The sequence below is a fragment of the Equus caballus genome, chromosome 1 (assembly GCF_041296265.1).
Source record: "Equus caballus isolate H_3958 breed thoroughbred chromosome 1, TB-T2T, whole genome shotgun sequence".
Lineage (NCBI taxonomy): Eukaryota > Metazoa > Chordata > Mammalia > Perissodactyla > Equidae > Equus > Equus caballus.
The window spans coordinates 116,835,307-116,858,175 of record NC_091684.1 but is presented as its reverse complement, the minus strand read 5'-3'; the positions used below and the strand labels follow the sequence as shown (position 1 = coordinate 116,858,175).

The 22,869-nt window shown below is 35.6% G+C and overlaps 1 protein-coding gene across 25 annotated transcripts in view; it reads right to left on the bottom strand.

The window, feature by feature from the left end:
• MEF2A (myocyte enhancer factor 2A) overlaps positions 1 to 22,869 on the bottom strand; it is a 167,645-nt gene that overhangs the window by 61,752 nt on the left and 83,024 nt on the right. For 23 of the 25 annotated variants that reach the window (XM_023622122.2, XM_070249676.1, XM_023620750.2 and 20 more), the window contains one exon: positions 3,927 to 4,130. In XM_023622122.2, coding sequence (XP_023477890.1) covers positions 3,927 to 4,130 — 204 coding nt within the window. Of the gene's footprint in view, positions 1 to 3,926; positions 4,131 to 22,869 lie in introns of those variants that run through there. The other 2 variants (XM_070248900.1, XM_070249244.1) reach the window with 1 other exon arrangement.

Genomic DNA, 22,869 nt, shown 5'->3' with positions numbered 1-22,869 from the left:
AAATTTAGAGGGTTCTAACATTTTCTTTGTACATTTCAACTAAATTACCACTATTTGTAGGACCAAACAAAAGTCTGCCACCTATTTTTCTATCAATGCTCAACAACATGAAAAGATACAATGTATACGTTTGATGACATTCTTTGCATAATGTTTCCTAATGCAATTCAGGAAATAAAGTAGTAAAACTCAGTTTTTGTAAGGAATTTAGTCCTGAAAAGTAGTGTATAAACACTTTCAAATAAGATGTCAATTTTTTTTTCCTTTGGTGAGGAAGATTGTCCCTGAGCTAACATCTGTGCCAATCTTCCTGTATTTTGTATGTGGGATGCCACCACAGCATAGCTTGAAGAGCGCTGTGTAGGTCTGCGCTTGGGATCCAAACCCATGAACCCTGGGCTGCTGAAGCAGAGTGCGCAAACTTAACCACTATGCCACTGGGCCAGCCCCAAGACGTCATTTTAAACACAGCAGTGGTACTCTCCATTTCAAAGAAATCCAGTTATGAATCTCTGTTTATAAAGTTTACCTTAATGACAATCTTCTAATTTACTAATGTGTAAGTTTCCATTTTCATATATTTAGCTTTCTCAAATCCTACAAGACACTGCAGACCTTATAATACCTAAATGCAATTTAAAATATGTAAATGCTATTGATTAAAACAAACAAGGCTATACAGCAATAGTTTTTTATCAACTGCAATTAAAATGTTAAAATTGATTACAATTTTAAGAAACTAGTTTTAAAAAATATAGGTAATATGAAAATGGTGAGCAAAGATAGAACACCATTCTGCAGATGGATTTCTAATACCTGTGGTTAAAAATTGAAAGGTAAATAAATGTGAGCACCATGTCTTCCCTTTTGTTTATCATCACAATATTCTCATACCAACTACTTTTAATATATTATATTTATTCTATAGTGTTCCCAGAAAACATACTAGATCTAATTCTACAGGCATAATACACGCACATCCTTACACTGCAGACTTTATAGGTGTGGTTAACAGCACAGGGCACCCATCCTTCTTCTCTTCACAGTACACAGTACACAGCCCCAAAAGGGTTTGTGTGTAGGACACCAGAGAACAGAAATACATCTACAGAACACTCCATTTTAACATACTCAAGACTCCGTCAAAGGGTATTTTAGTAATATAGGGGCAAGTAAAATCCTGCTGATTTTAAAGACTAACAATACAACAGGAAATAGGTGAATTCAGGTTAGAGACCTTATGGAAGTTGTTCACAGAGTTTTCAGTTAGTTTCACTGTTGCTCATATTGTAGAAGGAAATACTCTAAGGTAGATCACATATAGCTGTTTATGCCTCCATTTACTGCTGATATACTCAGCCACATGAGATGGCTAGAGTCCATAACATCACACCAACTTGTTAGAAGTTTATGGATATAAAAGTAAAAAATACTTACAATGGTATTCTAAAAACATCCTTAAATGAGATATTGGTAAGGGACTTAGAAAGTGGCCCATAGGAAGTTCTATATAAGTATTCGTCATTACTCTTGTTCTGTAAACTTAGTCTGGTTGACAACAATCTTTGTAGCTGCATTCGTATAGCCATAACTACCAATGATAAAAACAACTCAGATAGGTATGCACTACTAGTGAGGATGCAGCTGCATCACCTTTATATGTGGAAGAAAGAATATCTTACAGGCGTAATCATCATTGTCTTATAATGAAGCTTACCTCAGTAAGACATTAACACACAGGAAAGGTGAACTAAGCCTTATAATTTTTCCTACCACAACAAATTAATCCCTTATAATCCAATGTATCTTCTACCCATTATGTATTTACATAATTCAAAACTTCATAAAGAACTATCAGTAAGATTCATGTTTGCTTATATCAAAGAAATGCAATTAAAAAGAAAACATCAAAATCCAAATTGACAATTAAGCTGCAAAAGTTTTCCTTCATATTGAAGCAGACTGTAATACAGGAGACTGCTAAGAAATGTTTGGGATTTACTCTCTCACACTGTGATCGCTGACCACAACAGAGATGAAGACTGAGGTAGTCTGAAAATTCTGTGAGGATTAAATTAGACTATATTCTTCATATTCTCTAAGGAAGTACGTTTTAGGCTGTGTGAAGTACCCTCGACTTCCTGGCGCCAAGAACAACAACTGCTGCAATGAAAGAGCAGAGTGGTCAGGGTTAAGGAGGTGGTTGCCTTCTATAATGAAACCAGCTTGAACATCTGTTTGTTGACATTATTAGAGTCAACTCTATTTCTTTGTTTCACTTAAGGCAGTGGAGCTTTTGATAAGACATAGAGGTTTTTAAAATAAGATGTTTTAAACTAAACACAACAGGGATACTCTCCATTTCAAGGAAATCCAGTTACAAAGTCTCCTATAAACCTTACCCAAAGGATGATCTCCTAATTTACAAAATTACAATTAAAAACGCATTTTTATATATTACAGGGAAAGAGTCCACTAAATAGCTCATGTTGCATATAAGTGATAAGATATAACCATAAATGCTAAATGATATAAAATAATTTACAATTGACATAGACAAAACTGTGTTAAGGGGTTTGGCTAAAGATGTATCATGTAGTTTAACTGGAGTGATCAAGGAAAGCAAAATCAAAAGCTTTACACACACTTCAGGGGGCGGTTCACCAGAGTGAGCCACTTAAACAAAACCATGGACAAATCAGGCCACAGAGATGAGTCATAACTTTAATTATGCTATATTTTTACTTCTCATTTCAAACAACTGATTAATTGCTTAAAAAGGTAAGAGGAGTGTTTTTTTAATACAAGCAGCAGAATTTTTTTGCAGTTAACAAATTAAATCAAATTACTATCCAAAAAGGAATGGCAAAGGCAGAGAAATATAGGGGAAATTTAAAATGCATTTACAGAACTATAACATAATCTGTGCAGGCAAATAAATTAGATTCCTATACAATAAGATAGTTAAAGTTTCTTTCTCTATCTTAATTTCAGTTATTCGAATAAGATCTAGATTGGGACTCCACTTCTTCTTTTAGTTAGTTTTGCATCATTTCAGATGGCTTCAGTACTTTCATCAAGGAAATTCCTAATTTACTGAACTACTTTTCTAATATTACAAAGCAGCCGAAGTATATTATCTTGTCAAGTAGTGAAAAAAAAAATCTGTTTTGAATAAAAATGAAACAAAAACTCCAAATACAAACAAAAAAGACAAAAGTAAATATGAAGCTAATTTAAAATACTATTAGAAATATACCTGGTAGGTAATCTTTTATAAGATTTTGCAGCAGAAAAGAATTAAAGGGGAAAGTATATTGGTTCTCCTTTTTGAAGGTTTTGTTTTAAAACACTATCTCTGAATAAACGGAAATCACTCTAAAAAATTCCTTTCTTTATTTTCACTTGGATTGGCAGACTAGAAGAGATATTGAAGGGCAATAGACAAACAGAAGAGAAAATCAGGATGTCTTCCCCCCACAACTAAAGCACTATTAACAAAATAAAAATATTATTTACATCATTTTCTTCTATTTCATTAGTGTTTAAAGTTGTGCGTTGCCCTGGCATAATGAAATGATTAAGACATATTAAAACTATAACTTCATACTGTCTAAAGTGATATAGTTTCTTACCAATATTAATTTAGAAACTCATACAAAATAAGTAATCACAGATGAAATATTATACTTGTGGATATGGTACAACAGCCTAATGTACTTCATCTCAACGAATAGGATATGTTTACAATGTAAGTGGGTCATCACATAGCAATAATTAGATCCTTCTAAGAAATGACTCAGAGAAATGATATATCTATAACCGATTTATCTTTTGGATGTAAAAAGCAATCTGACAGTTAAAGTTATTAAATGGAACATTTCATTATTATCTGCAATTCAGGCATTACTAGATATATGTGTTACCTCAACAATATCCGAGTTGGTTCTGCTTTCATGAGGTTCATTATATTCTGTATACTTGAGAAGAACTTTGTCCATATCAGTGCTGGCATACTGAAACAGTTTGTTAGAGCTGTTGAAAATGATGAGTGCTATTTCACAGTCACAGAGCACACTAAGTTCATAGGCTTTCTTCATTAATCCAAACTTTCTCTTTGTAAAAGTGACCTAGACAATCAAAGAAAAAAAAAGTGCATTTTTATTGAAAGCATTAGTAGCACTTGAATATAGGCTATATGAAGATGAGCTATCTTTTAATACTGAGATTTCAAAAATGGAAAAGCTTCCCAGCCTCATGCTCCACATGAGCCTCTTCCTCCCCCATTTGCCACAGGACTACAATCCTACAAACATCTTCTATCTCCAAGAGCTCTGATAGAGCAGTCTCCTGAGAAGGTATTCCTTTATCCTTGGCTGCCACTCCACTGCAGAAGGCCAAGAACCAGAGAGGGAAACAGTTGACTAGTGGCCCCTTATCATCCGGCTTAAAATTGCTACAGTCAGAAACCCCAAGTCCCACCTCAAGCAATCCATCATCACTCAGACTTTAATCTCTAGACAACTAAGTACATCCACTAATCTAATTCATACCTTTCCTCCCTCTCAAGCCGCCCTTCTATTGCACCCACAGAAATTCACAGTGTAGGATCAGCAATTTCCCCAATGTCCTCAAATTCTTTGATTATTTCTTTCTCTGGCTGAAACCTGTCATCCAAAGTCCTCTCAAATAGGGACCAATATGTTTTTGTTTTTAAATATTACATCCCCTAAACTCAAGGGCCTAGACGATATGTCCTTTTTGCTCCCTATTCTCTCTTCCAAATTATTTTTCATTCCTTCTCCTTCAAAAGCCCCAGATATTCTGAAGCTCTTGCCATGAAATTTATACCACCAATAACCCTCCTTGTGGTGGACACCAAGTAACTCCCTGATCACCTCTCCCTCATGCAAGATAAGTATCACCTGACTACTTCTCTTTCTAGACCCACTCTCATCTTTGGTGACTTCAGCATCTGTGTAAAACATCATTGCAAATACCTTGGCCTCTCAGTTTCTTTATCTCCCAACCTCCAAATGATCAACCTCCTCATGTCAAGCACCCACTCCTACTTTCATATGTTTAACTCTGCCACCACCAATAGTTGCACCACCTCCAAAATCTCAATTTAATGCATTCCACTTTGTCTCCTATCCAGCTCTTCTATTTTATATTCTCTCTCCAGAAATTCTTTAACCTTTATCAAATCCTCTAATCCATTTACCTCACCACTTTGTTACAATCTATTCTCATGTCCTTTTTTCCCTCTTTAGATTCCATGGTCCATCATTATTTTCACTCCCTTGCAAACACACAGTAACTCCTTTACCCTTCTCTCATTAACATACTTGCCTGGCAAAGCCCCAACCAGGCACTGACCCCCTATACATATACCCAATTATCCCTTATCTTTATCCAAGTAGCTGACAATTCCTGGGAACATGAATACATACACATACACACACACACATGCACACACCCCCCGGTGTTTCTAAATTGATGACCATAAATCTTAACTAATGCTCAATGTTGCCTGACAATCATAACTTGGCTTATTTGCCTCATTAGCCCATTCTCCAAGTCAACTATTTCCCACTTTCTCTCCCTCAAATCCGCTCTCCACTGATAATTGTGCCTCAAACCATTGAGAAAATAGAAATAGGCAGGAAGTAGCTCAATTCCCATCACAAAATCTAGCAGTCCAAACGCTTCATCTGTACTTTTCTACACTCTCCCTTCACTGCTGTTATTACTGACATTTCTGTTCCTATTCCTTTCCACATGCTTCGCTCTCTTCCCCTATCATGGTTTCTTTCCTCCTTACTAGATAAAAGATCATAAGTATATAAACATGCTCTAGAATCTCCTTTGACTCCACATTGCCCTCCAGTTACCATCCCTTCTCTTTGCTCTACTTCAGAGTAAAAATATTTGAAAGAAACGTCTATTGTTGTTGTCTCCAATTTCTCAGCACCTACTCTCTCCTCAACCTACTGCAATTAGACTTTCATTCCCCATATTCCACTAAGACTTGTCAATATCGTCATCCGTTTGTGTGATTAAAGTCAACGGTCACTTTTTTGTTCTTATCTTACTATATATCTCAGCAGCATTTGACAAAGTTGACCATATTTTCATTCTTCCAACACTTTCTTTTCCAGGTGTTTATGACACAACATTATCCTGGTTTTCCTCCTATTTCAGTGACTGCTTCCTCTCAGCCTTTAGAGCTATATCTTCTTCCTCTGCTCAACCTCTATTTATTGAAGTGCCCATGAGCTTTAGACATGGACTCCCTTCTCCTCTTTACCCTCACAGTCCTTACCAGGTGACTGCATCCAGCTTCATGATTTTAAAACCAACAAATATGCTCTTTCCACAGTCTTCTCCATTTCAGCAAATGGCACTACCATCCACTCAAACAAAACCAAAAAAATCCAAGAGTTATCCTTGATCCCTCTTAGCCCAATAACCTACGCTACCCAATCAATAAGCAAACTGTGTGTCAACTGTACCTCTAAAACATAACCTAGTTTATCTATTTCTATCTACACTACTACCACCCTAGGCTACGTTATATCATCTCTCATGTATATTAGTTACATCTTATTGGATTTCTTGCTTCACTTCGTACCCTACTGTGGTATATTTGCCATATATCTGCCAGAGTGATATTTTTGAAACATAAATCAAAATGTATAAGTGGGAGTTTAGAGTTTTTCTTTTCTGTTTTTTAAAGATTGGCACCTGAGCTAACATCTGTTGCCAATCTTCTTTTCTTCTTCTTCTTCTCTCCAAAGCCCCCCAGTACATAGTTGTATATTCTAGCTGTAGGTCCTTCTAGCTGTGCTATGTGGGACATCGCCTCAGTATGGCCTGATGAACGGTGCCACGTCTGCGCCCAGGATCCAAACCGGCGAAACCCTGGGCCGCCAAAGTGGAGCACATGAACTTAATAACTTGGCCAGGGGGCCAGCCCTAGAGTTTTTCACTGCACTGAAAGTAATATCCAAACTCATTAAGCAAACAAAATGAATGATCTGGTCTCAATCTCTCTATCTGACCTTATTTCTCATCATCTTCTCTTACACCCATTAAGCTGCACTGGCATGCGTGCATGCATGCATTGCATGCATGTGTGTGTGTTTTCCTCAACCGCTAGCTACTTTCCACCTTAGGAACTTTGCTATTTTGCCTTTCTGTGGAACAGCCCTCACATCACATCTTACTAATGATTTCTTCCCTCATCTTTTAAAAATAAATCTCATTATTTAATCTTTTTAAAAAGTCCTTATACTGTAAATACACAAATACATAATTGTATATAAACGCATAGATGGAATATAATGTTTTTTGCTTGCCTCCATTCTTTTCCTTGCACCAACATAAACCCCTCAACCATGTTTTCAACTTAGTATTTTTTCATTCCACATTTTTCTACAAGATCATATACTCATATATACATATAAGGTCAACATTTTACAAAACTAGGACTCTATCAGTACTCTTCATTTTGTTTTTCTCATTCAACCACACCTCATGGATATGTCTCTAAGTCAAATGGTATATAGTTCTAAGGTACTCTTTCAAATAATTTCATAATTTTTTCAAATAAATGTTACTACTCTTTTGCTAGTATGGTAGGTATAAAATAAAAATCTCATTTCTCTAATATGCACTTTCCTAACCCATAGAGATTAGACATCTTTTTCTATTTGTTGTCATTTGAGATTTGCTTTCTCTAAACTGACTACCTTTTAATCATTTTCCTACTTAGTAATCTGTTTTTTACTTGCCTAAGTAAGAGTTCCTTGTACAGATATCGACCACATTTACAAATATGTTCCCAAATTTCTCATTTATATACTTAGTTCACATATCATTTGTCATTAAAAAGTTCTAAATTTTTTATTATTGATCACAATACTGTTTTTCAAAATTCTGGCATTGTAGTATACTATTATAAGAATATAATGAACATAAGAATACCATTATTAAAATACACTTTTAAAACACTGAAATCAAAATCATTTATGTCTTGAGATGCACCTAGATGTACTTCCTGCATTAAAATTTTGAATTTAGCAAAGGTGCAGTCAGTGAGAAAATGTTTTTCCACACTTTTAGTACTGAAGAAGAGGAAGAAAATGACAATCAAAAAATGGAAGTATTTATTGCAAGAAAAATTTTTAATCTATTCAAAGACTTTCAAAATAAGTGAGTTATGAACAAGACAGTACTAAAATTGAGACAGGCAGTGCTGCTTCAGAACATCCATTAAGCATGACTGAAGAAAATTCTCTGAAACAAAACCATAGTTCACTATCAGTAAAAAAAAAAAAAAAAAAAGAGTACAGAACCTATTGTCCTTTCCAAAAATACTTCTTTGAAAATATTTCTTCAAAGTTATCAATCAGAAGGAGCTAAAGATGAAGGAAGGGGTTAGTGGAGGAAGAGACTTAGCTTATAACAATTTCCTCTCTATTCCTCCAGCCTTCTCCAACTAGAGTAAGGCCAAAAAGAGGTTTTTTTGCAACTAGAAAAATTTGCACAAAAATACACTTACACTTTAGTGATGACACCAAAGACATAACATTGAAAACTTCGATCTTAGTATTTCACTTTCAAGCTTTATAAATTAAATCTTTTTCATTTTTTCTATTGTGCTTAGTCTTTTTTTCTTTCTTTCTCTTTTTCTTTTTTTGGTGAGGAAGATTCGCCCTGAGCTAACATCCATGACAATCCCTCTCCATTTCTTTTTGGTATGTGGGACACCTCCACAGTGTGGCTGGTGAATGGAGTGCACCTGGAATCAAACCCATGAACCCAGGCTGCCAAAGTGGAGCACATGGAACTTTAACCATTCAGCCATGGGGCTAGGCCCTGTGCTTAGTCTATTTTTAAACACTGATATATTGCTAACAATTTATTCCAGAATTACAATGTAAAATTAACTATATATTCCTATATATTCATTTTTGTCATCTTTTTAACTTTTTATTTTGAAATAATTACAAACTTGCAGACAAATTTCAAAAAGTAGTACAAAACTTTCCATATATCCTTCAACCGAATTCCCCAACTGCTAACATTTCACCATGTTTGCATTCTCTAAATAAACACACACAAACAATTTTTTTCTGAATCCTTTGGACTAAGCTGTAGATTAAAAGGTCCCTTAAGTACTTTTTAAAAAACAAGGACAAAGACAATTATCAAAAACAACACGGATATAGCACTATCATCTAATCTACAAACCTTATTCAAATTTCTCAACTGTCCCACTAATTTCTTCACAGGAAAAAAAAAGTTTGGTTATTTTTCCCCCTAGTGCAGGATCCAATACAAGGTTAGATGTTGCATTTAACTGCATCCTATTTAATCTGAAACAATTCTTCTCTCTGTCTTTCAGGACCTTGGCATTTTTGCAGAATACAGGCCACTTATATTGTAGTACGTCTCTCAATTTGGCTTTCTCTGATGTCTTTGATTATATTCAGATTGTGCATTTTGGGCAGAAATAGCTTAGAATTGATATTGTATCCACAATAGACCACATGAAAATTCACACGTCTATTTGTCCCATAACTAGTATTGTTAACTTGGTTAAGGTAGTATCTGCCAGTTTCTTCCCTGCAGTTACTATTTTCCCTTGTAATTAATAAGTATCTTGTGAAGATTTCTATGTAAACATCCTATTGTCTCATCAAACTGTCGAATGGAGATTTTCTAATTCCATTATATTTTCTATCTACATTTACTAGTTGGCATTTTACTGTGAGACAGTTTTCCTTTTCCTCTATTCATTCATTCATTCATTCATGTCAACACCAACTCATGGGTTCTTACATTATTCTATGAGCTATAATCCATTAGTATCTTTATTTTGATGTTCAAATTGTCTTTGATTTCATCAGCGAGAGACTAATTGGTTCCTGGGTCTATTTGACATGTTCCCAATATTCTTCGAACTTGCTGGCACAGTGAGATGTTCCAGGATCATTCTATTCTTTCCCTGACCCCAGCCCTAGAATCAGCCATTTCACCAGGGAGCCATGATTCCTTTTGATAGAGAACTGTATTTAGAAACCAAGATCTGGATGGTAAGTTACTTGGGTGTCAGGGTTTCAAGGCCCTCTCAACAGACAAGAGCTAGGAAATGTGTGTGTACACATACACACCTGCCCTTCAATATCTATTTCTATTTTTATCAAAATGCATTAAAATCTGTGATACTTCCAAATCCAATTCTATGCCGTAGGGTTTATTCTAGCCTTCCCCATTTCCATAGTCGTTACTCTTCTCTGAAAGTAAGAAACCCAGCTCCCATTACCCACAATACATTTACTTATTTGCTCAGTCTTAGAATATACTTTAAGTAGTTTTTAAATAGCTAACCCACACTATGAAAAACAAACCTACCAACTAAAGACAAAAGAAAGTTCTTCTGTCTATAGTCCAAAGGACTGGGTCGAGATAAATGCATACATAATTTTATTAGATATTGTCAAATACCACTCCCTCAAATGGTTATACAAATTTGTATTCTCATCTGCAATGTATAGAAGTGTCCACTTCTTCACAGCCTTGCTAATACTTTCATTAATAAAAATGTCTAGGGCTACGAATTTCTTCTGATTTCTATATTAAATGCATTCCATGAATATTGATGTGTACTATTGTCACTATTATTTTTTAGAAATTCTGTAATTTCAGTCTGTATTTCCCCTTTTACCCAAAAGTTATTAGACTGACATAAAACTTGTCAAAAAAGAAATTCCCAGGTAGGATTGGCCTTTAAAACAAAACTAAACTAATTTCTAGCTTTACTACATGGTAATCAGCATGCATTTGTAATATTTCTTCTTTATTGAGTTTACTGATGTATCTTTGGTTAAGGTATGATCAATTTTGGTAAATGTTCTGTATGCATTTATATACTCTTTTCTGAGTGTAGTGTTCAACACATACACTTTAGGTTTATCTTCACGATTATGCTGTTTAGATCTGGTACATCTTCAATTATTTTTTGTCCATTTGATCTATCTCATACTAAGAACAGTGTGTTTAAGTATCTTATTATTAGTTTGTTTCTATTTGTTTCTTTGCATCTCTTTCAGTTTTTGCTTGATGAAGGCAGTATTTAGTATGATATTCCTAATTCTTACATCTTCAAGGTGAATTACAGCTTTTAGCACTAAAAAGTATCTTTCTTTGTCCCATTTAGTGCTTTTTGTCTTCAATCCTACATTGTCTAATATCAGTATTGCAACTCCCATGTTCCTACTGTTTCCATATGTCTAATATCCCTTTTCACATCCCTTTTTAGTCTTTCTGATCATTTCACTTTAGGTGTGTCTCTTTTTGCCTATAGTTGGGCCTTGTGAAGTACACTGAAAATGTTTTTTTTTTTTTTAATAAATGAGTTAATCCCATTCAAATTTATTGATATGACTGATAATGCTTAGAGATTTCATTTTAATATTTAATACACATATTATGTATATTGCCTTTTTTTCTCTAAGCAATATTTCCTTCGCTTTTTTAATTTTTAATTTTTTTTTTTTGTATTTAGGAAGATTAGCATTTTTGTTTTAGTGGTCACCTTTGTAGTTACAGATTTTTTAAATGCCCTGGATCTCCTGATTTCACGTCTAACCTTTCATTATTTGGTCTATCAATTCTTAATGATCTTAACTCCTGCCTATTGCCTAAACAATAACCAGTGTGCTTACTCTACTTTCCTCTTTCCCTCTCCTTTCTCCCACCATGTTTCAGTTGCATTATTTCTGCTTTGTCAAAACAAGTGAAATAATATACAGGGATACTTCGTTTTATTGCACTTCACAGATACTGCGTTTTTTAACAAGACCCTCCACCAGCCAAAAGATTATGACTTGCCAAAGGCTCAGATGATGGTTAGCATTTTTTAGCAATAAGTATTTTTTAATTAAAGTATGTACTTTTTTTTTTAGACATAATGCTATTGCACACTTAATAGACTACAGTAAAATGTAAACATGACTTTTATATGCACTGGGAAACCAAAAAATTCAAGTGACTTGCTTTATTGTGATATTTGCTTTACTGTGGTAGCCTGGAACCAAACTCATAATATCTCCAAGGTATGCCTGTATAACAAGTAATGTATAACATATTACTGTTCCACCCTTCTCCCCATCATTGCTTTAAGCTTAAAGCTATAATTAAGTACATTAAATGTTGGCCATGAATCTTCTTGCTTTAGTTTCCTCAGCCATCTCTCAGTTGTATGAAGTTCATCCTCAGGTAATTGCACAGTGGCTCATAAGTACAGAATTCCCTGAGCTCTGGTATGTTTAAAACTTCTTTTTATACCCTTTATATTTGAAAACAGCTTGACTGCCAACAAAATCCTTGCTTCACACTTTTTTCTTGCATTTTTTGAAACTGCTGCAATATTTATTGTTGCCTTGCTTTATATCTTGTTTTTGTAAAATCTGATGCCAGTCTAATTCTCTTGCACTTAGGAATTTGTTGTTGCTTTATACCTGGAAGCCCTGAGAATTTTTTATCTTAAAATCTAATAGTTTCAGTAGGATATGTATTAAAGTTGATCTCTCCAGGTCCAGTTATTCTTGGTATCTTATCTTCCCTTATTAATGAATGCTTTCCTTCGATTATGGTTTTAAATATTAGTTCTGGTTCTATGGTCTTCTTTTTCTTCTTCAGGGACTGTAATTATACATAACTTTGATCTTCTTTAACTATCTCACTTTTCAACCATCTTCTCTCTAACCCTTTGAAATTACCTACTTCATTTTCATTCACTGAACAAATTGAATATTACCATCTCTTTTTAGATTCCTCAGAGAATTGAGGTCACAGGGCAACTTCTGCCCCTCAAATTGGAGGCAGACAGGGAGATACTGAGAATCATAAATTACTGGACCCAAAAGCAGAAACCTTCACAGGAACCAGTATCAAGTAGGAAAACCTGAACTCTAATTGGTGAAATGCTGGAAGCTCAGTGTGGACAAGGATAAAAGTTAAAAACTCCAGAGGGCAGGGCCCAGTCTTGGGGGAGGAGGCTACACTTTTATGAGTTTTGCCTCCAGGACCCTATCAGGCTCTCACAATAAAAATCAGAGAAAAATCCCCTTGTACTTTAAGCAGGGAGAGGGAAAAAAGTATCCATTTTGAAATATGCCAGAGCATTCTGTTCTTTACAAACTATTTTACCAGAGCCTAACTGATAGGGGTTTTATCAGAACCTAACTGACCTGGGGAAAGGGAAATACCCAATTCTAGTTCCCTCCAGAATTTAATGTAAGCAAAGCGAAATACTCAGCTCTAACCCCCTCCAGCCATCCTGTCCCACCTAAAGATGGGGGGTTGGGAACTGAAAGGCATTTATAAAGTTCACAGTCCACAGGCACAGGTGCAATAAAAGATTGAGATCGAATCATAGGCCTATATAACACCTCCCCTCTCCCCACACCTCACCACTACATTATTAAAGACCTATTTACTGCAGTTCATTTTCCCCAGTTCATCATGTCTGGCTTTCAACAAAAAATTACAAGGCATAATAAAGGCAAAAATACAGTTTGAAGAGACACAGCAAGCACCAGCAGTAGAGTCAGCTATGTCAGTGATGTTGGAATTATCAGACTGGGAATTTAAAACAACTGTGATTAACATGCTAAGGGCTGTAATGGAAAAAGTAGATAGCATGCAAGAATAGGTGGGTAATGTAGGGAAAAAGATGGGAATTCTAAGAAAGAATTTTTTTTAAATGCTGGCAATCAAAAACACTGTAATAGAGGGGGCCAGCCAAATGGTGCAGTGGTTAAGTTCGTGTACTCCACTTTGGCGGTAAGGGGTTCATGGGTTTGGACCCTGGGCAGGACCTACGCACTGCTCATCAAGCTATGCTGTGGCAGCGTCCCACATATAAAATAGAGGAAGACTGGCACAGATGTTAGCTCAGGGACAATCTTCCTCAAGCAAAAAGAGGAAGACTGGCAACAGATGTTAGCTCAGGGCCAATCTGCCTCAACAAACAAACAAAACACTGTAATAGAAATAAAGAATGTCTTTAATTGGCTCATTAGCAAGATGGAAACTGATAAGGGAGGAATCTCTGAGCTTGAGGATATGTCAACAGAAATTTCCCAAACTGAAAAGCAAAGAGAACAAAGACAGAAAAAAATAGAAGAAGATATCCAAGAACTACAAGGCAACTTAAAAGGTGTACTATACACATAATGTGAATACAAGGAAGAAAGAAAAAGTAACAGAAGATACATTTGAAGCAATAACATCTGGGAATTGTCCCAAATTAATATCAAACACCAAACCACAAATCCAGAAAGCTCAGAGAACATCAACCGGAACCAATGCCAAAAAAAAAACCCAACCAAAACCTCACAAAAAACAAACTATACCTAGGCATGTTATATATAAACCACAGAAAATCAAAGATAAAAAATCTTGAAAGAAGCCAGAGGAAAAAAACACTTTACTGACAGAAGTGCAAATATAAGAATTACACCCAATTTCTCTTCAAAAATCATTCAAAGAAGAAGAGAGTGGAGTGATATATCTAAAGCGGGAAAAATTTAAGGGGAAAAATCCACCAACCTAAAATTCCACATCTTGAGAAATTATACTGCAAAAGAAGTAAAGACTTTCTCAGACAAACAAAAATTGAGGGAACTGCCAGCAGTCCTGCCTTGCAAGAAATGTTAAAAGTTCTTCAGAGAGAAGGAAAATTATACATCAGAAATTAGGATCTCCATAAAGAAAGGAAGAGCATCAAAGAAGGAATAAGTGAAGGTCAATTAAACCTTTGATTTTCATTATTCTTAACTGACCTAACAGATAACAGTCTGTTCAAAATAATGTTGGCAACAATGTATTAGATCATTACAGCTTATGTAATTGCAAAATGAATGACAGCAATGACACAAGGGGTCAAAGGGAGGAATTAGGAATACTGTGTTATTATAAGGTAGTCGTACTACTTGTGAATCGGTGCAGTGTTATTTGAAAGTAGACTTGAACTAGTCGCGAATATATACTCCAAACTCTAGGGCAACTAATCAAGAGTAAAGAAAGAATTATAACTGACAAGCTAAGAAAGGAGAAAAAATGGAATTGCATAAAGTGCTCAATTAAAACGACAAAAAGCAGGAAAAGAGTGTAAGACAAAAACAGGAACAAAGAAAATGTGCAACAAATAGAATACAAATATGGTAGGTATTAATCCAACTACATTAACAATCACTTTAAAAGTCAACGATCTAATACATCAATTAAAAAACAGAGATTGTCAGTGGATCAAAAAACAATACCCAACTATACGCTGTCTACAAGAATTCCATTTCAACATAAAGACACGTATAGAGTAAAAATAAAGGGATGGAGAAAGATATACTCTGCTAGCACTTATCAAAAGGAAAGTGAAGTAACTATATTAATTTTGGACACAGTAAATTTTAGAACAAGGGAAATTATCAGGGATAAAAAAGGGCATTACATGATGATAAAGGGGTCAATTCTCCAAGAAGACATAACAATCCTTAAAGTATATGAACCTAGCAACAGAGAGCCAAAATATGTAAGTCAGACTCACATAGAACTTCAAGTAGAAATAGATGAATTCACTATTACAGTAGGAGACTTCAACACCCCTCTATCAGAAATGTTGCATATTAGGTCCAACAGGCAGAAAATCGGTAAGGACATAATTGAACTTAACAGTATCATCAATCAACTGAATACAACTGACATCTATTTTATCCAATGGCAGCAAAATATGCATCACTCTCAAGCTCAAGTGGAACATTCACTACGACAGACCACATTCTGGGCCATAAAACCCACCCTAACAAATGTAAAAGAAATCATACAGTGTACGCTCTCGGATGACAATGGAATTAAACAAGAAATCAATAACAGAAAGATAGCTGGAAAATCCCAAAATACTTGAAGATTAGACAGCACACTTCTAAATAACACACAGGTCAAAAAAAAAAATCTCCAGAGGAGTTAAAAACTATTTTGAACTAAGTGCAAATGAAAACACAACATCAAAATTTGTAGGATGCAGTGAAAACAATGCTTAGAGAGAAATTTATAGCACTGAAAATATATATATATATATATATATATATATATAGGGAAAGAAGAAATCTCTAAACTCAAGAATCTAAACTACCAACGTAAAAAATAGAAAAAGAGCAAATTAAATCCCAAGTAAGCAGAAGAAATAATAAGAATTAGAGCAGAAATAAATGAAATTGAAAATAGGAAATCAACAGAGAAAAATCAATGAAACCAAAAACTGGTTCTTTGAAAAAAAAAATTGATAGACCTCTAGCCAGGCTAACCAAGAAGAAAAAACAGAAGACACAAGCTACTAACATCAGAAATAAAAGAAGGGACATCACAACTCAACCACAGGTTCCATAGACACTAAGAAGATAGTAAAGGATTAATATGAACAACTACTCTGTGCCTATAAATTTGATAATCTAGATGAAATAGACCAATTTCTTGAAAGACACAATCTGCTAAAACTCACACAAGAAGTAGATACAGGCCTATTCAGATTGTCTATTATCAATCAATAATTAATAATCTTCCAAAACAGAAAGCACTAGGCCCAGATGGGTTTACTGGTGAATCCTACGAAACACTTAAGAAATTACACTAATACTCTACAAACTTTTCCAAAGAGAATACTTCCTAACTCATTTATGACACCAGGACTACCCTAATACCAAAACCAGACAGACATTACAAGAAAAGAAAACTACAGACCAATATTTCTCATGAACAGAGATATAAAAATCCTCAGTAAAATATTAACAAATCCAACAATGTATAAGAAGAATTATAACCTATGACCAAGTGGGATTTATCCCAGGTATGCAAAGCTGGTTCAACATTCAAAAACAACCCAATTAAAAAATGGGCAGAGGCCAGCCCTGTGGTGGAGTGGTTAACTTCGCGCATTCTGCTTTGGCGGCCCAGGGTTTTACTGGTTCGGATCCTGGGTGCTGACATGGCACCGCCCGTCAGGCCACAGTGAGGCGGCATCCCACATGCCACAACTAGAAGGACCCACAACTAAAATATACAACGATGCACTGGGGGGATTTGGGGAGAAAAAGCAGGGGGGGAAAAAAAGATTGGCAACAGTTGTTAGCTCAAGTGCCAGTCTTTAAAAAAAAAAAGAAAAAAAATGGGTAAAAGATGTATGAATAAATACCTCACCAAAGAGGATTATATAGATGTTATAAAAGCATATGAAAAGATGATCAACATCATATGCCTTTTTTTTAATGACATTGCATATTAGAATTGCAATTTTAAACGAGATACTACTACATGCCAATTAGAATTGTGAAAATCCAAAACACTGAGGACACCAAATTCTGGCAAGGATGTGGAAAAACAGGAACTCTCATTCATAGTTGGTGGGAATGCAAAACAGTACAGCCACTTTGGAAGACAGTTTGTTAGTTTATTACAAAACTAAACATACTCATCATATGACTCAGCAATTGTACTCCTTGGTACCTACCCAAACGAGTTAAAAACTTCCAATTCACACAAAAACCTGCACATGGATATTTACAGCAACTTTATTCATAATTGCCAAAACGTGGAAGCAACCAAGATGTCCTTCAGCAGATGAATGGATAAACAAACTGCAGTGCCTCCAGACAATGAAAAATTTTTTAGCTAAGAAAAAATGAACTATCAAGCCATGAAATAACATGCAGGAAATTTAAATGTATATTACTAATGGAAGAAGACAATCTGAAAAAGCTACATACTCTATGAGTTGAACTATATGATATTCTGGAAAAGGTAAAACTATGGAGACAACAACAAGATCAGTGGTTGCCAGGGGTTTGCAGAAGGGAGGGATGAATAGGCTGACAACAGAGGATTATTAGGGCCATGAAACTACTCTGCTTAATACTCTAACAGTGGATACATGTCATTATACATTTGTCAAAACCCCACAGATCATACAACACCAAGAATGAGACCTAATGTAAACTACGGACCTTGGGTGATGATGATGAGCCAATATAGGTTCATCAGTTTTAACAAATGTACCACTCTGGTGTGGGATGTTGGTAGTGGGGAAGCTGTGCATTCGTGGGGGCAGAGGGTATACGGGAACTCTCCAAACTTTTTGTTTAATTTTGCTATGAATCTAAAACTGCCCTAAAAAATAAAGTCTATCTTGAAATTGGGTAAAAAAAAAAAAAGAAAAAAGTCCAGAAGAGTGCACCTTTAAATAGTCTTTAGAATCGTGAAACATTGTAAACAAAGTGCATTTTCTCTCCCCATTAATACCTACTATATGTTTTCCCTCCTATGACCTTTGTCTAATCATTGGCCTAGACTTAGAATCAATCATTGCAGTAGCTACTGAAGAAGCTGAGGATCTCCAGTATGACGGAAAGTAATTGTTTCCACTACAAATTTTTCTCACAGGCACAAAATTAATTTAATGTACTCTTACATACAGGTATAATGCGTAAATGTAATTATTTCACTGTACAATTCAAAGATGTTTCTGTAATTTTCAATACATTTCATTTCCTATAAAGCACAGTGAAATTAAAATGTAGCATAATTTAACAGTTTTCACTAAATTTAGGCAAGATGTCTGTTTTCTTCCTTTTGGTAACATCAAAAATATTTAATTTCCATACATCTTAGCATTTGATTACTTTATTCTCTTAATTTGGTATAGATCTAATCTCCTTAATATTCTTAAAGCCTTATATTTCCTCTATCTTTCTCAGTACACAAAGCACAACACTGTACATATTTATATGACCACACAAATATCCTGTTTGCTAGTGACCTGACTGGAAAATAGGTTCCAGAGGTTGCTTAAACTTTCATTTAACCAGAAAATTTAGCCAAAACAATCCAGTCTGTTTATGGCATATATTTATATGTAAGTTGCATCACACACCCAAATTGCCTTTTACAAAGTATCTTTGAATATTGGCCTGTATTTGATATTTTAAAATTCTCAATACGAATTACAAATTACAAGTTAAGTAGAAATTCTCAACATCTGTCGAAATACTTGTTTTTACAAAAAGATTCTGGAAGCAAATAAAAACGAAGTGGAATACAGTAGAAGGAAAACAACAGGAGAAGAAATGAAAGGATATTGACTATAGCTTAAAATAAGACCATTCTGCCTAGAAGATTAGATTATAACAAAATAACATCATACAAAGCAGGAAAATAAGCCTTTATAGAGTCTTTACATTTTGCCTGACTTTAGTGGCTTTCAATTATAAGTTCCTGGTTGTCATACAGAGATTTTCCTTGTAGACATCAGTTCTATAAGACATCTAAAAGTGGAAATCAGTAATAGCATCCTATTTAGTATATTGTTAATTAGTAATGTTGCAATACAGCTACACTTCAGTTCATAAATTTCATGTGACACAGGTAACATAACCTAAAATGAGGATACTTAGAGAATAATGACTACATAATTACACTTCAATATTCAACTTACTATTCCAAGACAAATACTATTTTTTAAGCTAAAGACACAGATTACATTAAAATGATGTAAATTCTTTTTTTTTTTTTTGAGGAAGATTAGCCCTGAGCTAACTACCGCCAGTCCTCCTCTTTTTGCTGAGGAAGCCAGGCCCTGAGCTAACATCCGTGCCCATCTTCCTCTGCTTTATATGTGGGACGCCTACCACAGCATGGTCTGCCAAGCGGTGCCATGTCCACACCCGGGATCCGAACCGGCAAACCCCGGGCTGCCGAGAAGCAGAACGTGTGCACTTAACTGCTGCGCCACCGGGCCGGTCCCGATGTAAATTCTTTATATTGATTTACGTTCAAGAGAAATCACAAAATTTATTCATTTCAAAAAAGCAAAAATCATGTTTATCCTTTTAAAACATTAAAAACATGAATGAATGAATGACACTGGGTTTTCTTCAAGGAAAAAGTCAGGCCCCCAAACCATGAATTTTCATTGCCAAACTGGAGAAATTTAAATGAAAACAAGAGCCAGTTCAGAGAATTCACATAGATTTCTTCAAAAGAGTTGCAATGTCACATGTGGTCCTGGGAAGGTCTAGCCAAGGATCCTTTGATTAGTGCTATAATATTCAGATGTGCACAGGCTAGGAAAGATGTGGGGAAAAAACGGTAGAGACCCTGTTTAAAATGCAGAATACGAGGTGATGTAAAACCACAAAACAGAACTTTATAGGAAAGACATTTTTGTTAACTTGTACCCAATATCATCGCCAAAGATGTAAGAGATAATAGAACGACCTAAAACGTGAGCAAGTATCACTCAGAAAATAATCAAAAGAGAAAAAAAATCAAATCGTAACAGAGATTAAAGCCACAATAAGGAAATTCAAAGAATCAAAACAGAAAATTTAAAAATCAAAATGAATAAAGATGTTGGGTACGTTTGACAGATAATATATATACTTTAAAAAGCACAGAACAATTGGAAAAGAAAAAATATTTGTTAAAAAATAAAACAAAATACTGAAAAGCCACACCCTTTCCACAAAAAAAAGAAATGATAAACTCACGGCATATTCCAGTTAAGTGACTGAATGTCAAGTCACTTATTAGGAGGAGAGAAAAAAATACTCAGGATGTTAGAATCCTGGCAACACTCAAAAGCAGAAGACCTTGAAATAATCTCTACAACGTTCTATGGAAAAGAAATGGGGTCCTAAAATGTTAGCCAAGTTATCTATCAAGTATAAAGGCAACAAACAAGGGCTGGCCCAGTGGCCGAGTGGTTAAGTTCACAAGCTCCACTTCAGTGGCCCAGGGTTTCATGTGTTTGGGTCCTGGGTGTGGACATGGCACCGCTCATCAAGCCATGCTGAGGCGGCGTCCCACATAGCATAACCAGAGGCACTCACAACGAGAATGTATAACTATGTACTGGGGGGCTTTGGGGAGAAAAATTAAAAAAAAAAAAAGAAGATTGACACCTGAGCTGACAACTGTTGCCAATCTTTACCCAAAAAAAAGAAAGGCAACAAACATCTCTAACAAAAAAATACTCAGGAAGTACAACACCTATGAGCGCTTCTTGGAAGGAAAACAGAACAAAAATACTTGCTGAAAAAGTCCAGTCATCTAAGTAGAATACAAATTGAAAAACATTAGAGTTTGTTTCATTTTTGTTCAATGCTGCATACTCAGCTTCTAAAATGCTGCTTGGCACTAAGTGGTGCTAAAAAATTTGCTAAATAAATCCACAAACCAAGAAATGGATTAAAACAACAACAAAAGAATGCAAAAGCCACAGTAAAGGACTGGTGATAATCAATGAACCCTTTAAATTCAAAACTACGATTCAATAACCATGGAAATTATGATTAAAGAACAGAATATAACCACTAATTTTAACAATATAAAAAATTAGCAAATACAGATTCCTGACAAGATGTTGACACAGAATCTACCTCCCCCAGAATTAACCCAGTGAAACTAAAAGTATTATGAATCTGTGAAAACTAAAAAACAGAAAGTTCATTTAAAATACAGTCTGGGGGGCTGGCCCCGTGGCCGAGTGGTTAAGTTCGCGCGCTCCACTGCAGGCGGCCCAGTGTTTCGTTGGTTCGAATCCTGGGCGCAGACATGGCACTGCTCATCGGGCCACGCTGGGGCGGCATCCCACGTGCCACAGCTAGGTGGACCCACAACGAAGAATATACAACTATGTAACGGGGGGCTTTGGGGAGAAAAAGGAAAAAAAATAAAATAAAATCTTAAAATACAGTCTGGAGGCCAGAACGGGGAGCTCTCACAGCCTACCTTCACAGCAGAGCCCAACAGGAAGAACACAGACTTCTTGACCAGCAAGAAGCTCAGCCAATGAAAGGCTGTCACAACTCAGCCAATGAAAAGTCACTACTCTTCTAACTCCCAGTCTCCTCTAAAGGGCTCTTTGTTTAAACAGCCCTCCCAACTTTCTTTACCCTTCTACAAATAGTTTTTCCTCCCCTTGCTGCTGAGGACTTGCATGTGGCTCACCATGGTTGCAGACTCCAAATTGCAATTCTTTGCTGATCCCAAATAAACCTATTTTTGCTGGAGAAATAACTGGCTGTCTATTTGCTTAAGGTGAACAAATCCTAAGGAATAATGGAGAAAAGTGTGGGAAATCTCAGATGTTGGACTATGTACTTAGGGGGACAGGGAGTGTTGTGTGTCGAAGCTTGTAGCCTGAAGAAGAATCAGAAGAGAAATTTAGCAGTTTGAGTTCAGCTTGTGCCTCTCATCTCCATGCCTGGGATACTCAATGCCTACTACCCCACAACAGGGATTGGCAGTGCTAGTATAGACAAATATCCCCAAAATAACATCAGGGCTTCACAGAAGTGCTGCTGAGGACGGGAGCTGAAGAAACACAGGTAGGGATCACCTAACTCCTGGCATTAACTTCCCAACTACTCTTACTCAAAACCCCCAACGTTGGTAGATTTCCATCTAGAGAAAGTATCTTCTTCTAATGCTCTTATCCCTGGGGGACTCAGTGTAAAGCTACAATCTGAGAAGTTCTTTATGGATATGAGGAGTGATATGATTAACTGTGACTTTTTTGGTGCCTGGGGCCCTCTGACAAATTGAAATAATCAATTAAGATGGTATAAAACAGTCCAAATATACAAAAGATGACAAAGAATAAAATCCAAGTAAACTGGCAAGTCAAGAGATATTATTAGACCGGATACAAAAACAAAATCTAGTCATATGTTACTTAGAAAAACATACCTAAAGCATAAGGACACAGGTTGAAAGTAAACGTAGAGAACTAGACCTATCAAGAAA